Genomic DNA, 14,695 nt, shown 5'->3' on the forward strand with positions numbered 1-14,695 from the left:
TCTACCTCTACGCTTCGTACGCCTAAGAGCAGCAGCTGACATAAACAGTTTACCCCATGATGCTGTAAACGACAGAGATGCACGAGGCGTCAGAAACTTGGAGCCGTCAAAGACTTCTCCGACGTGCGGTGGTGACCAGACCCGTCGAATGATTCTCGGGCGGGTTTCCTCCCCCCTTTCTGCTCTCTCAGCATGGGATTCTTTAATCCTTTTAATCTCCGTCCACCTCGCCTTCTTTGCCTCCGACTGGTTTCTCCACATCTGATAATCCTTCTCCAGCGCCTTTTCGAGTTCCATCACCTCCCCGACCCATAGCACCGACTCATTCGCTGTCCATTCTTCTGCCATGCTCATCCCAAGCACACTCTTTACCTTCTCAGGAAGCCTGACTAGCGAACTCAACTTGGTCGACCGATCATCCCTCTGATCCATGACCAGCTCATACTTGAATCTCGAACACATGACCAGTTCGTCCAGCACGGCCTGTGCTAGAGCCTTGATTACTATCTCCTGTGACTCCGGAGTTGGTTCGGGCCACCAGGAAGGTGTCTTTCAAGGTGGGAATGTCTCGATTGAGAATTGCGAGGTACTGTGACCCTCCACCCACCTGTAAAGAAACCCTTCCCACAGGTCCATGGTGTATCTTCCGCGGCGCTGGCGCCACATAGCCTTGAGAGCAGGATTAATTCGGAATCCGAACCCCGTCGTTGCAATTGCGCCGAGCTATGCCACGTCGCTCTGGCGCGCGAAAGCCTGGTCTTTAAAAAGGTAGCCGTTCGAAAATACGAGCGTTTTGCTGTCCAGGATGAGGCCTAGGGCTCGGGCGGCTGAGGCTGTGGTCTTGTTGGTGAGTTTGGTGGGAAGCCTAACGAACCGTTTATCGAAGGTGGTGCGTACGCTGGTAGCAAGCGGGTTCAGAGGGTCATCGCGCTTGGGGGGCTTTGTAACATCCCATTCGCCGCTGCAGTTGTGGTATGCGAAGAGCGCGCAGACGAGCAGGGACTGTATGCGAGCCTGGGCAAGGAGGGTAGCAGCGTCGTGTGGGGAAAATGAGTTCTTCTGGTGGCTGGGTTGCTTGGGGGCCGCCGTTGAGGGGGTTATTGAGGCAGTGGGCGGCGCTGTTGAGGTTGGGGCGGTATCAGTAGGAGAAGCAGTAGTAGCAGCAGCCGTGATAGGAGCAGCAATAGGCTGCTTTTAAAAGTCCTGCTCTGCAGAAGGTATTTCGGAGACCATTGCCGTAACCTTCTTGGGCCTTCCTCTCCTCTTGGGAACCTCAGAATCTGCCGCAAGCGTTCCGATTTCGCACTCCTCTTCGTGCCGTCTGGTCGAGGTGGAGAAGTACAAACGATCACTGGGTCGCTTCCAGATCTGATTCCGCCCAGTTGGGTGTATGGCCGTTGGCGGGAAAGTGTCGCGCGAAACACCGCCGTCGCCTGAAGCGCCGGTGGTTGGAGCTGAAGTTTTTGGAGCAGTCTCTTCCTCTGGAGGGGCTACCACCTTACGAGGCCTACCACGCTTCTTGGGAGCTTCTTCCTCGGTAGGGGCTACCACTTTTCGTGGCCTACCCTTTTTCTTTGGCGCTGTGGTTTCCGGCTCGGCGGAGGGTTCTGTTACCGGGGTCTCGAATACCACCTTCTTTGGCCTTCCTCTCTTCTTGGGCGCTGTAGGAGCGGGCGTTGGCTCTTCCTGGGGTTGTACCTCCGCTGGTTCCGGTTCCGGTTTCAATTCCTTTGCCTGGAGAATCACTGGTGTTTCTCCTGGGCTTGCTTTGGATTGCTCTGCCGATTCTGCTGGTACTGTTGGAGATTCTTTATCCTTCACATCCGGTACTGCTTGGACATCGGTCTTCTTGGGCTGGCGGGTGGCTTTCAATGCCTGTGAGCCCCTTAGACGATCCTCCTGAGGCGCCTGGTCTTGGTTCTCCCTTTTCTCGGACTCCGGTTCAACCGCAGCCGTCGTGGAAGCAGCCAGTTCTTGAGGCTTTGCCTCTGCCATTTGTCGCGCTTCCTGCTCCATCTGCATCTTTTCCCTTTCTTTTCTCTCAGCCCTTTCCTTCTTCTTCCTCTCCCGAGTCTTAACCCTCCACTTCCGTAGCGACTCCCTCATCTTCGCTACCCTCCTCAACCTCCTCGCCTCCCTCCTCTCCGCTTTCACCGCCCTCCTCCTCTCTCTTTTTCTCTGAACCTTCTCCCTCTTTTTCCTGGTCTTCTTCTCCTTCGCGGCCAGCGCCCTCTCCTCTAAGACCAACTTCCACAGTGCCTTGCCCCTGGCAATCATCTCGTCCCACTCGCGCTTCTGCTTAAACTCGAGGTCTGTCATGGACAGCTTGACAGCGTGCGCATACGACCCATGGGTCTTCCGCACCCGCTTGGCCGACTGCTTGCTTTGTGTCCATCGCTGCCGACCTGAATTGTCAGTAGCATAATACTCCGGGTTGTCCCACGGCTGCGGCACCCCCTCCAGCATCTCCTCCACCATTTCGTCCCAGGCATCCTCCTGCTCAGCGTCGGCCAGTTCTTCAGTGACGAGCTCGTGGTACTTTTCGGCCCATCGCTGGCGTCGTTTGAACTTTTGTCGGAGAACGCGGCCGAGGTATTCGGATTGCGGCTTGCGCAGGCGCAGGAACGGGTGGCCGCCGAGCTCGTCGAGGGTAGGCAGCTTGCGGACGCCGCCGGATAGCTTCTCAAGCGGCAGCGGACGCACGGTAGGGACAAAGGTCGGTGGCCCCCTGCCGTCCGGGTTCGGGATCTTGGTCAGCAGAGGGACGGTGTCCGGCTTAGGCGCAAACCTGTTTGGTATCTCGGCCTCTTGGCGCTTCTTTTCGCGTATGGCGAGGACACGCTCGTTGTTTTCGCGCAGAAACTGGAGGACGTCGGCGTGGGCGGGCGAGGACTCGTCGCGCGCGAGGGTCAGCAGTTCAAGGAAACGGTAGCCTTTGTTAAGGGCCGAATTGACCAGGCGCAAGCTGATCTCGGAGCTGTTGCGTCGAAAGCCATTTCGAATGAGGGCGCGAATGGGGTTTTGCTTTTCGTCTAGGGCGGTAGCGACATCGTGGGGGAGAGGGACACGGTAGCCCGCGCGAAGAAGAGCTCTGAAGAGAGCTTTGCCTGTTTGGTGGACGAGCTTCAGTCAGGACCAGACGATGTGATAACGTGGTAGAAATTGTATCCCTTACAAGCGAAACGATGCCGCGAATCGCGGCCGGGCTTAATGAAAGCAGGCATTCATTTGTCGAGCCACGGGATCTAGGACCCTTTCAAAGGTTGTTATGTTGAAGTTTTGATTTTCTGTTTGAAAATGGAATTTGGGAGAGGTATACAAAGTGGAGACATCGGACCAGTGACATAATTGTTTTATCCAATCTCAAAGACAAACGCGCTGTCATGTGTGGCCGTTTACACTTTCCGACGACATGTACAAACTAACCCTGGTTTGTTTGGTAGTCTGGTACAAAAAACGCCCATTTCTACCCTCGAGCCACTGGGAAGAGGAAAAGCATTCGGGTTTTGAGCGGACCGATGCCGTAGGAACCGCCCTCTTATATCTTCCAGCCTTTGAAAGCCTGGAGAGCAGACGGACAGAGACATCAAGAGGCTTCTGTGGCGTGTTTTACCCTGGTCGCATAGTCAGTGTCCTCAAACGAAAACCCAAAGGAGGCCAATGAGGGCTCTGAATATCCCCTGTTTAACCCTAGTTCAAAGTACCAAACTAACAAACAAACCAGTCTTGTATTGTATAAAGACGAAATTCGCATTGGATTCCTTTGAGACAAAGGGTTCCCTCTATGTTTTTCTACTTGTACTTATGGCAGCCTTTGGAGTGCGTGGTTCGTTGCGCCCGGAGTCTACGGATTCGCATAATAACTAATGCCGGTACCACATCATGTGGGCAAAAACCGCCCTGGGCTTTCAGCATATTACAGCCTGGTCATTGATTCACGTAGTTGCCTGGACGGTCTCCTTTGTGGTAAAGCGTCATAACTTTGGTTTGCATACGAAACTGTCCAATGCTTCCCTAGCTCCCATAACGAAACCCCAAACACCAGAACATGATATGAACATCCGCCAGAATGTATTGAAAGACTGTTGCTTCTATCGTGATAACCGTGACGGTAACCGATAGATGTTTACTTGTACATGGGGTACTTGGAGCCCTCGGGAGGCTGCGGGAGCTTCTTGTGCTCTTCCATATACCTGCAATGCCGCATGGTTAGCGTCTTTCTGGTTTCCTTTGTGCACACTGTGGTGCTGCTTTGTTTTCCGGTTCGACGTACTTCCTAATAGCAATGAGGGCAGCCTCGAGGCTCAAGGGGTCCTCTTTCGGGCGGGGGTTCCTCGAGAGTTCGGCGGAGATGCGAGTCCAGTCGCGGAGGATGCCGACGTAGTTGGGGTCGACGCGGCCGTCGGTTTGGCTAACACCGGGGAGGTTGATCTGGCTAACGAAGTGGATAATGGGGGGCTCTTTAGGGTAGTTGGGGCCGCACTCCATCTTGAGTTCGTAGATGCGGTTCTCGTGGTGGCCCTATGTAGACCAATGTTAGTCGGGTGCGCCGGCCATGACGACGATGACGATGGCGGGAGTATCGTACGTGAGGGGGACCCCAGATGGTACCGGTCCAGTGGGTCATGAGGATATCCTCGGGATCTTCGAGGCCGTAGGAGCAGGCACCTATATTGGATGAAGCAAATTATCAGTATCATCGGACTCCATCATTCATGGCGCATCGCAAACGCAGGGAACCGGAAACGCACCTGCACCCATTCCCTTCTCGCCCTTCTCCAGCTCAGCGAGGAGCTTGAAGTTGCGGGGCACCTGAGCAACCGCCATTGTTTCGGATGCGTCTGTCTGGCGAGGGTTGATTTGGAAAAGATGTGTAACGAAGAAGGAAAATGGAAGTGGATTTGGAGACAAGCTCAAAGAAGAATGGCACACGAGCGGATCTCCTGTTTGCGCAACCGCCGATGAAAGTGGAAGGCAGAAAGAAAGAGTGATGCAAGGCGCGCACCGGAATGGATTCCCAGGCTGTTGGGCGCGGCCGTGGGCCCTGTCAGCGTGCTGCATCTGTCACTGTCAGGCCCCAGCAGGACGGCAGTGCGGGGACCAAATGCTACAAGGTGGGGTGTATAGTCGGGCGGTGAGTGATTCTGCCGGGTGTGTTAATTGCAATTACCTAATAGCAGGAGCTGCCCCCGAACTCCCTGGTCCGTGCCTTCCGTCTTTCAGCGGGCCGTGGACAGTGAACACGGAGCTTCAGTGACGGCGACCACTGAAGCCGTCCCGTCCCGGCGTATCAATGGCACATTCCGTCTGTCTTTATTTCAACAACACTTCATCGTTTTGATGATCGTGCAAAACCCGAATGTCCACCATCTTCTTGACCCAACTGGAAAGAACGAAAAGTGTTTTGGAAGACACGGTGTTTTGAGTGCCCACTACTTGGCCATTGTTTATTTCGAATTTAATGACCCCCCCTCTTTCCGCTAAAGCTTCATTTTCACCTTTAAGGACCACTTCAGCCATCAAGGTCACAAGGTCCATTTTCTAGATCACCGCCCGTTAGACTCAGCATCATCGGATCACCGCTTTCATACTATCGTTCAGTATCCTACGGCGACGCGCGTTCTTTTCGATATCAAAGACAGTCAACGCCCCTGACATCTTCCGTTCACTGAATCCAGTTTCTCAGGACTCTGGTGCTGGCAACCTGACTGTAGTTCTAGGTTCCGGAATGCGATCATGACCGCCCAATTAGTGGCATCCGAGCTTGCCAACCTTATCCAGGAAAGCAAGCGCAAAAACAATGACTTGCGCCAGGTCCGTATCTCCCTCTGCTTATTGTCTTATACGAAGGACCATTCGTTAACATCCATGGATACAGGCCGCTGAAAAGTCTCTGGAGGAGCTCAAAAGTCTAAAAGTGACATCGGAAGCCCAAATATCTGCCGGTGTGTGTTTGTTGTCCATTCTTGTCCTCGTCTCCATGGGCCCCATAATGCTTAGGGGATCATAACCACCGCAGATGTCTGACAGAAGCTTACACTCTTTTAGAACTCTCTCAACGCTCAAACTTTGTCAACCCCTTTATCATCGCCTGCGGTACCAAAAATGTCAAGTTCACGGGCATTGCCATCGTTTGTCTCCAGCGCCTCATTGCATCACGCGCCTTGCCCAGGTTTAAACTGAGCCAAGTCCTTGAGGCATTGCAACAGGCCACGTCAGCTGGATTAGATGTCCAACTCAAGATCCTCCAAGCTCTTCCATCTTTACTCTCCAACTACGCCGCCGAGGTCAAGGGCGAGCTTTTGGTCACCGCCCTCAATATCTGCTTCATTTTGCAGTCTAGTAAAAATGCCATTGTCAACAATGCCTCGGCGGCAACCCTCCAGCAGCTGGTAGTGTCAGTCTTTGACAAGGTGGTAGCTGAAGATGGTGAGTCACTCCTCCTACTCGATCAAAGACCAAATAATATGATAATTCTAACCACTGTTTGCAGGGGCTGGTGGCGAGGTTGAACACGTTGGGGAGGCTCCTACACAAGACGGGCCGGTACCAGTCCAGGCTGCGGCCATGGATGCATACAGGGTATTTACTTTCCCCCTTTTCCAGCACGGACCATCACGTACTGATCAAACAGGTCTTCAACGATATCTGCCTTCTGACAGAGAATCAACGTCCTGAGTATCTCCGATTCTCCGGCATGCCTCAGACGTTCGGTCTTGAGCTCATAGAATCAGTCTTGACCAACCATGCTGCCATCTTCACTACTCACCCAGAGCAGGCCGACATTTTGCGCACTCGGGTTATGCCCTTCATCATTAGTGCTCTTCGAGGTAAACCGAACTTTGCAACCAGTGTCCGTCTCGTCCGCATTTTGTTCACTTTACTCCGGCGTCATCTCACCGTTCTCCCTTCGGAGAGCGGAGATGCCCTCGACATCCTTACCCAGCTGTTGGATCAGGACACTGCATTGTGGAAGAGGTCTCTTTGTATGGAGGTTTTCAGAGGCATCTTCGCCGACCATACTCTGCTTCGGCGCATTTTCATGCTTTACGATGCCAAAGAGGGCGAGAAGAACATTCTCAAAAACCTGACAGCCACCTTTGTGCGCGTCAGCACCGAGAGGCCTGCTGTGATTGGTCTCGGGCTCCAGTCAACATTACCAGTCGCTAACCCATATGCGAACGCTGTGGCTTCTACAGACCAGGCCATGTTGGAGGCTAGTGGTGTTACAGGCATCATATCCGGTTCAGTCAGCTCAGATGGCCATAACACGGGCATCAGCACTCACTGGAGCACCATGCGTTCTCCCTGCATAGACCAGCTTGATAAGACGGACCCCCCAAGCATTCCAGAGTCATATGTGTATAGCCTCACCTTGGCCTGCATCACTTCCTTGTCAGAAGGTCTGGCAAAGTTCATATTGCCCCTTACCGTGCCTAGTGAGGGACGAAGGAAAAAGAGTGCCAAGCCAGAGGGCGGGCGAGACTCGCCTGCTCTAACTGCCGATGAGAGACCCAGTACACCCAGTGAAAGCTTGAAAAATCGGGAGCGATCAACCTCTTTCAAGCGGAACCCGCTTCCAGTCAATCCGTTGACGCTGGAGACTCACCCTTTGTATCCAGAGATCAAAGTCTGCGCCGCTTTCATCGACGAATGTTGGCCGGCAATTCTTGCCACATGTTCAACCTTCCTATACTCTGCACTGGACTCAGAGTACTACCATGGCCTGGTCAGGGCGTTTCAAAAATTCGCCCATGTGGCCGGATTGCTCCAGCTGACTACTCCGCGCGATGCCTTTCTGACCACGCTTGGTAAAGCGGCTGTACCGCCAAACGTCCTCACAGCTTGCCTCAATTCTACTTCCTCCAGAAGGGACACTCCAGCATCAGCAACTTCGGAGACGAGTAGCGGTCTGTTCAGCAACGCACGCGGCTTGCTTACCACTGAAAGTGCCTCGGCCCAGGCAGCTGAAAAACAAAGGCAGCATTCAATAGACGTATCTCCCGCAACACTCAATACCCGGAATTTGTTGTGTCTTCGGGCACTTCTGAACCTTGGGATTGCTCTGGGCCCTACTTTGTCTTCTACTTGGAGGATTCTCTTGGAAACCTTACAGCAAGCAGACTTCGTCTTGTTTACCTCGGGCAAAGCCGCAGGAAGAACACCGCTGGCGGCTAAGGGGCCGGATCAACAAGCCGAACAGGAAGCCATCGTACTTCTGTCGAACTTCAACACCGAGATTCGAGCAGTAGAGACTGCTGCTTCCCGGCTTTTTGAGAGTACGGTTGACTTTCCCAATCCTGCTTTCGTGGAAATTGTAGAGGCAGTATGCGCTCTTCTCGTCAAGCATGTCGATAGTCTTTCTGAGCCCACGGGGCAAGCGCAACCGACACCTCCCCCGGGTCCCCTTCGTACCCCCACTTTTACGCACAAGAGGGTCCTCAGTATCACAACTTCTCCAGGGGCAGGTGCGAACCAAGAAGACCAGTTCGCTCTTGCCAAACTGGGAGATCTCGCTTCCATCAACATGGAGCGATTGCTCTCATATTCTCCAGAAGCATCGGGCTGGACGCCGTTGATTACCGAGCTGATCAACACACTTAGTTCATCCACTAATACTTCACCAGTCAGAGCCCGCGCCGCTGAAACGCTTGTGCGTATTCTCCTGGAGGCTGCTGGATCTGTCGCAACTCAGCAAGAAGACATTCGTGGCTCCATTCAGATTCGTATTCTCGAAGCATTCCACAACTCGCTATCATCCCTTCAGACCGATGGTCGGGAGGTGTCCCTTAGCAACCACGCCACCGACATGGACATCCACCGAATTGTACTCGAAGGCCTCAAAGGCTTGCTAGAGAACTGCGGCGAGAGTCTTGTTCAAGGATGGGACACCATCTTCGCCATAATCGATACAATCTTTGTCAAAGAAGACCTACTCCAAGATGCCCCATCTACCACAGCACCCCGACTCGTGACGCGCTCAGTCAAACTAATCAGGCCCTCCTTTGCTTCTCTGCAGCTAATATGCTCAGACTTCTTACCCTCGCTACCCAACCTTTGCTTTCTCAATCTTGTTGACACCTTATACAAGTTTTGCACTCAAGATGATGACCTCAATGTCGCATTGACTGTTAGTTACCTGCCCCCAGCCGAAATATCACGAAGCTAACACCAGTCAGACCGTCACATTCTTCTGGGCCATCTCGGACTTTCTTTCTGGCAAGAGCAAGGTCATGTCTCTTACGCAGGACATGGTCACTGACTCCGGTGATGAAGCGCTCCTCAAATTGGCTTCTGATCCCTCCCATCAAGACTCTGGCGGGGCGTTGTGGATGCTTCTTCTATTGAGACTCACCTCAGTTGCTACAGACCAGAGACTAGAGCTGAGAAACAGTGAGTGTTATGACGGTATTGGTATTGTGAGACTCGCTAACAGTCTTATCAGGTGCTGTGCAAACTCTACTCCGGATCATTTCTGCATATGGAGATAGTCTGAGCCCCGAGGCCTGGCTGATCTGCATCAGATCTGTGATCCTGAGGCTTCTTGCGTCGATAGAGGACGAGCTTCGGGCAGTTCATAAGTCTCCAGCTAAAGCGAACGACAGAGAGGGCTGGACCGATACAGCCAACGTCGTTATCCGGGGCGTTTCTGGCTTGTTTGCCTCATACCTCCAAGTACTTCTAGGTCATGAGGATTTCGCTATTACCTGGCAGCAGCTTCTAAGGCATTTTGCGAATATGCTGGATGTCCAGATACTCGACATCAACGCCTCAGTTTACAGTGCCGTCCGCGAAATCCTCAGGAGCTGTGCTGAACACGTTAAGCCGCGACTTGAGAAGGCCAGTTTGGACTTGACATGGGATCTCTGGTCCAGAGGCATTCCAGTTCCTGAAGATGGAAAGGACGATAAATCATCGGATAACCAAAAGTGCCTGTTGGTCTGGGTTGAAGCATTGCTGGAACTCTACGGCCTCATCAAAGATGATTTTGGCGTGGAGAGGATCCGACGGATGCTCACCCTGCTCAGGGACGCCATGCAACACGCCACCCCTGGAGCATACGCCAGCGACACCGAGTATGTCACGCCGTTGCAAGGTCGTATCCTTCAGGTGTTCTGCACAGTTCAAACAGACGTACCAGGAGTTCCATCCGCCATGATCACCCAGATTGCCGAGTTCGTCTCCCTGGCATTTGCCCAGGAGAACCCCGACAAACCGGCATCAGAAAAGCGCACATATGTCGCCATGTCCAAAGAGAGCATGTCCATCTTGCAGTCCCTGGTCATCAAGCACGCCGCTGAGACCGACATCTACGAAACCGGAGCGTTTGCCACGGCCCTCGCTGCTCTGGCCAAACCCATCATCCTCAAGTACAAATTCAGGATCGTCACCAAATCATCGCAGCCATGGAGGGAGGCGACCAAGACAGTCCTCGCTGTGCTCGAGGCAACACTCCCGCACATCCGCGCGATAGATAAGGCTCGATCGACCGTCCAGGAGATATGGCAGATCATCGTATCCATTGCCAACGGGATCATCAGCGCCGACTGTTCCATTGCGCCCACCGGCATGGACATCATGGACGACCAGAAGTTCGACATCTCTTCATTCCACAAGCTGAGAGAGCTCATTATCCCGGCCCTCGGCGCTGAGGTTATTCTTGATAAGACAAGGAAAGCCTACGCCGAGGGTCTTTTCCGGACATCCATCATCCACGCGCCCGCACCTGCCGAAGCTCTGATCATCTACGGCTCCGAGGACCATGATCACGATCACGACAACGCCAACAGTACTGCCAACGGAAACGGAAATGACACGGTAGTAGACCTCGACCTCCTCTACAAACAACGGCGCGGCCGCACCATCGACCCCCCGCCTACTCAGCGCAGCGCCATGGCAGAAGTTTGTCTCGACGAACTCTTTGCTCTGGTCGCCATCCAAGAGGAAGAAGAGGAGGAAGAAAACACCAACACCAACACCCCCAAACCAGATTCCGCATCAGCAGACTCTCAATCTCAATCTCAAGACAATACCACCATAACTAAACCCGAATCAACCCACCCCCTCCACGTGCACCTAGCCCTAACCGCCGCGCCCTACTTAATCCTCCGCTGCGCCTTGTCAATCAGGTCTTACGTCGCGGATCAACCTCTCCGGGGCCGCATGCTGCAGCCTCTTTCTCAGCGGAAAGAACTGTACCGGATTTTGAGAGGATTAGTAGATTTAAGGTCGGAGCCAGACGCGATCCCGGATACGCCGAATGTGGATAGCGAGACCAAGAAGCATCTGTTGAGACTTTATCCGTTGCTGGTGAGCATGGTTAAGGTTGCGGGGACGTGTGGGGATGATAGGGTGCTGAAAATGGTGGGGGAGGCGTTGGATGTTGTTGGCAGGGAGTTGGGGTGTAAGTGAGGAGTGGAGGCATATTTTTGGGTTTGAGGCAGGGAGAGGAGAGTAGGAATGGAGGAGAGGAAGAAGATGGAAAGGGGGGAAGATAAGGAGGAGATGGGTGAAGGAAAAGGGGTTGGTGGAAGGATGATAGATGGGATCAGTTATGGATGTGGGAGACAGAGGGGTAATCGATGTGAAATGGGATTTTCCAGCCCACCGGGAAAAGCTGTCGGTAATGAGTAGAGATACTGTACGCAGTAGATAGTTTACGCGCAAGTAGTGCTTGGTAGTAGTAGAGCGGAGAGGGTTTAATCAAGTTACGTTAGTTAGTTTTTCAAGTTCAAGTCCCCTTTATCTTTCTACAGACCTCGTCAAGAATTCAGCTCGCAGTGTGATTATAATCAACATATTCAGTTCGTCCATTGCTAAAACGCCATGCATGCTATGAGTGGTTCATATCGCGCCTTGCTCTTCTTCTTCTTCCTCTTCAGTCTTCTTCTAATACGTACAAATGTTACTATTTGGGCTCTTCTTCTTTCCAGCAACCTCTCTTTCTTTAACCAGCACACACAGGGGAAAGGGAGGGAGGAGGGAGGAGGGGTGAGTAATAACACAACAACTACAAAATAGGGTTTAGAGAACAGAAGAGAACCTTCAGTTAGGATAGATTTTTCTCTTCTTTCCCTTCACCTCTCAACTCGACTCGGCTTGGCTCGGTTCGGCTGATATCAGCTCAGCCCAACCAGTAAATATTTGGTTCATGCCTAGGCCATTGAGTTTCCTCTTCCTCTTCTTGCTTCTTCTTCTGCGCATCCTTCATCGCATCCTTCTTCTTCTCGCTGCCGCGGATCTAGCGCTGCTCAGTAGCCTGATCGAACCCCTTGACGATATCATCCACCGGCGACTCCTTAACAGAAGCTCCCGCGGGAAGGGTCTTCTGCTGCTGCTGTTGCTGCTCGCCCTGCTGCTCACCCTGCTGCTGAACAAGCTGCTTCGCCATAGCCTTGGCCTGCGCATCGCCCACCTTGCCATACACGCTTAGCGCAGTAGCAATCATGCCGCCGATATCGCCCACGTTTCCGGGAACCACCACGGCGGTGCCCTCCTTGGCCAGTTTGCCAAACGCATCCACGTACTTCTCCGCCACGCTCAAAGACACGGCATTCTGCGCCGAACCTTGGCCCTGCTCAATCGCCCTGGCAACAGCCTCGATCCCGCCCGCCGTCGCCAGCGCCTTGAGGCGGATCGCCTCCGCCTCACCGCTGGCGCGGTTGATCTGCTCGGCCTTCATGGCTTCCGAGGCAAGAATGACGGATTGCTTCTTACCCTCGGCGATGTTGATGGCGCTCTGGCGCTGACCTTCGGACTCGAGAATCTCGGCGCGCTTGGAGCGCTCGGCCGTCACTTGGCGGTGCATGGCTTCTACCACCGGCTTGGGCGCGTGGATGTCGCGGATCTCGTAGCGGAGGCAGGTCACACCCCAGGCTTGGGCGGCTTCGTTGATGGCGGCCGTAATGTTGGTGTTGAGCGCGGCGCGCTCTTTGAGCACGTGGTCGAGAGATAGTTGGCCGATCTCGGAGCGCATGGTTGTTTGGGCGAGTTGGGAGATGGCGTATTCGGCGTCTTCGACGCCGTAGCTGTTTTGAGGAAAAGGTTAGTTTGGTTGGGACAAGAGGGTGGGAGGAGAACGGGAGATGGTCGGAAAAAAGTAGGGGGAGTACGGCGAGAAACAGGGTAAGTGAAGAAAGGAAGGAAAGGAAAGAAAAGAAAGCGCACCTCGCCTTATAAGCATCAAACACCCTCGTGTACAACACACCATCGAGCTCGAGCGTGACGTTGTCGGCCGTAATGGCGCTCTGGCTGGGGATCTCGAGGGCGACTTCCTTGAGCGACTTGACATAGGCGATGCGGTCGATGAAGGGGATCAGGATCGCCAAACCGGGCTGCAGGATCCTATTGAACTTGCCCATGCGTTCGACGATCCAGGCTGTCTGCTGAGGCACGAAGCGGATGATGGTGTTGGCCGGTAGCGAGGGCTTCTGGAAGTAGGTCGGGATGCCGCCACCGCCGCCGAAGCCGCCCGAGGGGATGGCATTGTTGCTGGTAGTGTGGAATTTGGCTGCTGCTGAGCTTGTAGCCGTCGAGGAAGAAGCTGAAGCTGTTGTGCGACGGGTGGACGAGAGGGTAGAGAGGGATCGCGCCGAGGTAGAGGAGAGGAGTCTTTGCTGGTGTCGCGCGAGGGGCACAAGGGCCCTTTGTGTTGTCGCTGCTGTCATGGTCATGGCTGTTTATGTGTGTGCGGATGTCGACCACAAGCACTTGCCGGTTGCTGTCGTCGGCTTCGGTGTCGTGGGTTTTGTTGGTGTTTGGTGTTGAGTCTGGCCGTTGGAGGCTCTTGTGAAGCTCCAGTGGGTGTGCGGGCAGCTGTGCAGTCGGTGCGGGTAGGTACGGGGGTACCTACGTCAGAAAGCGGATTGCCTGAAGGAGCTTGGGGCATGAGATCCACTTAAGCTACGGACAAAATGAGACTAGGCCAATCAGAAGCTCCACAGCTTTGTGCAAGCCAACAGCCCCACATCTTTAGGCTTATGAGGTTAGTATAAGAGTTGTGAACTTTGTTGGTTTGTCTCTGCCGTCTGCACAAGACAACAACTTATACCTTAACTGAACATCACACCACGACCACTTTTTATCCTTCTGTCTCCCTTCCATGCCTCCCACCATCACTTCAATGCTCATACTGCCCTTTTTATCGTTCAATGTCATCCATGGCGCAAGCAGCAATAGACGTCAGATCAACGGTTGACCCTCAATTTTTGTGCAACGAAGGATTCGTACACTCCCTGCCAACCCTTTCGCAGGGTAATTCCACTGGCGGATGGCTCATCTCCTGTGGTCTGTCTCACAAGTACCACGAAGTGCTGCTTACCGGCTTTCGAAATGCTGCCTCCCGGCAGAGATATGAAGTGGCCCCGTTAAGAGCCTCGCGCGATAAACTCGGATCCTGACACCGCCGCCACAACGATAAGCTAGGCCTGGACACGGCAGGTTACGCAGGGGCACGGCAGGCTGTTTGGGGACCCCCAAGCCTCCGACCGAATATAGAAAGCCCTATTCACCAGCTCGAATGTCATACTTACCAGGCTCAGCAAAGTTCGCCCTCCAGATTTTCTCCGATTATTTACATGAAGTCTGCCTCCATGGCCCGTGTTAGTCAACCCCGGGGCCTGATCCAGTTCTCGATGCAGGTCAGGTAATGTCACTGGTCTTCTTTACTATTGGTATCATAATATGCCTAGAACGG

General features: G+C 53.6%; 4 protein-coding genes across 4 annotated transcripts; 1 reads left to right on the forward strand and 3 right to left on the reverse strand.

Moving 5' to 3' along the window:
• Positions 1-723: 723 nt before the first annotated feature.
• SMAC4_03356 (uncharacterized protein) lies at positions 724-3,224 on the reverse strand (the record flags this gene model as incomplete). Its single annotated transcript, XM_066089928.1, has 2 exons — positions 724-3,107; positions 3,176-3,224. The coding sequence occupies 2 exons, from the start codon at positions 3,222-3,224 to the stop codon at positions 1,195-1,197; spliced, it is 1,962 nt and encodes a 653-aa protein (XP_065947705.1). The 3' UTR covers positions 724-1,194.
• Positions 3,225-3,968: 744 nt separating this feature from the next.
• On the reverse strand, positions 3,969-5,061 carry SMAC4_03355 (uncharacterized protein; the record flags this gene model as incomplete). Its single annotated transcript, XM_003352989.2, has 4 exons — positions 3,969-4,193; positions 4,274-4,521; positions 4,589-4,668; positions 4,752-5,061. The coding sequence occupies 4 exons, from the start codon at positions 5,059-5,061 to the stop codon at positions 4,127-4,129; spliced, it is 705 nt and encodes a 234-aa protein (XP_003353037.2). The 3' UTR covers positions 3,969-4,126.
• A 347-nt stretch (positions 5,062-5,408) lies between these two features.
• SMAC4_03354 (uncharacterized protein) lies at positions 5,409-11,768 on the forward strand. The gene is made up of 7 exons (XM_066089927.1): positions 5,409-5,814; positions 5,879-5,945; positions 6,049-6,429; positions 6,494-6,582; positions 6,635-9,130; positions 9,180-9,393; positions 9,446-11,768. The coding sequence occupies exons 1-7, from the start codon at positions 5,737-5,739 to the stop codon at positions 11,410-11,412; spliced, it is 5,292 nt and encodes a 1,763-aa protein (XP_065947706.1). The 5' UTR covers positions 5,409-5,736; the 3' UTR covers positions 11,413-11,768.
• Positions 11,769-11,774: 6 nt separating this feature from the next.
• SMAC4_03353 (uncharacterized protein) lies at positions 11,775-14,486 on the reverse strand. The gene is made up of 2 exons (XM_003352987.2): positions 13,168-14,486; positions 11,775-13,028 (listed from the first exon to the last, which is right to left on the reverse strand). Exons 1-2 carry the CDS (start codon positions 13,671-13,673, stop codon positions 12,242-12,244), a joined length of 1,293 nt encoding a protein of 430 aa, XP_003353035.1. The 5' UTR covers positions 13,674-14,486; the 3' UTR covers positions 11,775-12,241.
• Between the last annotated feature and the right edge of the window lie 209 nt (positions 14,487-14,695).

Source organism: Sordaria macrospora, chromosome 7 (genome assembly GCF_033870435.1).
Source record: "Sordaria macrospora chromosome 7, complete sequence".
Classification (NCBI taxonomy): domain Eukaryota; kingdom Fungi; phylum Ascomycota; class Sordariomycetes; order Sordariales; family Sordariaceae; genus Sordaria; species Sordaria macrospora.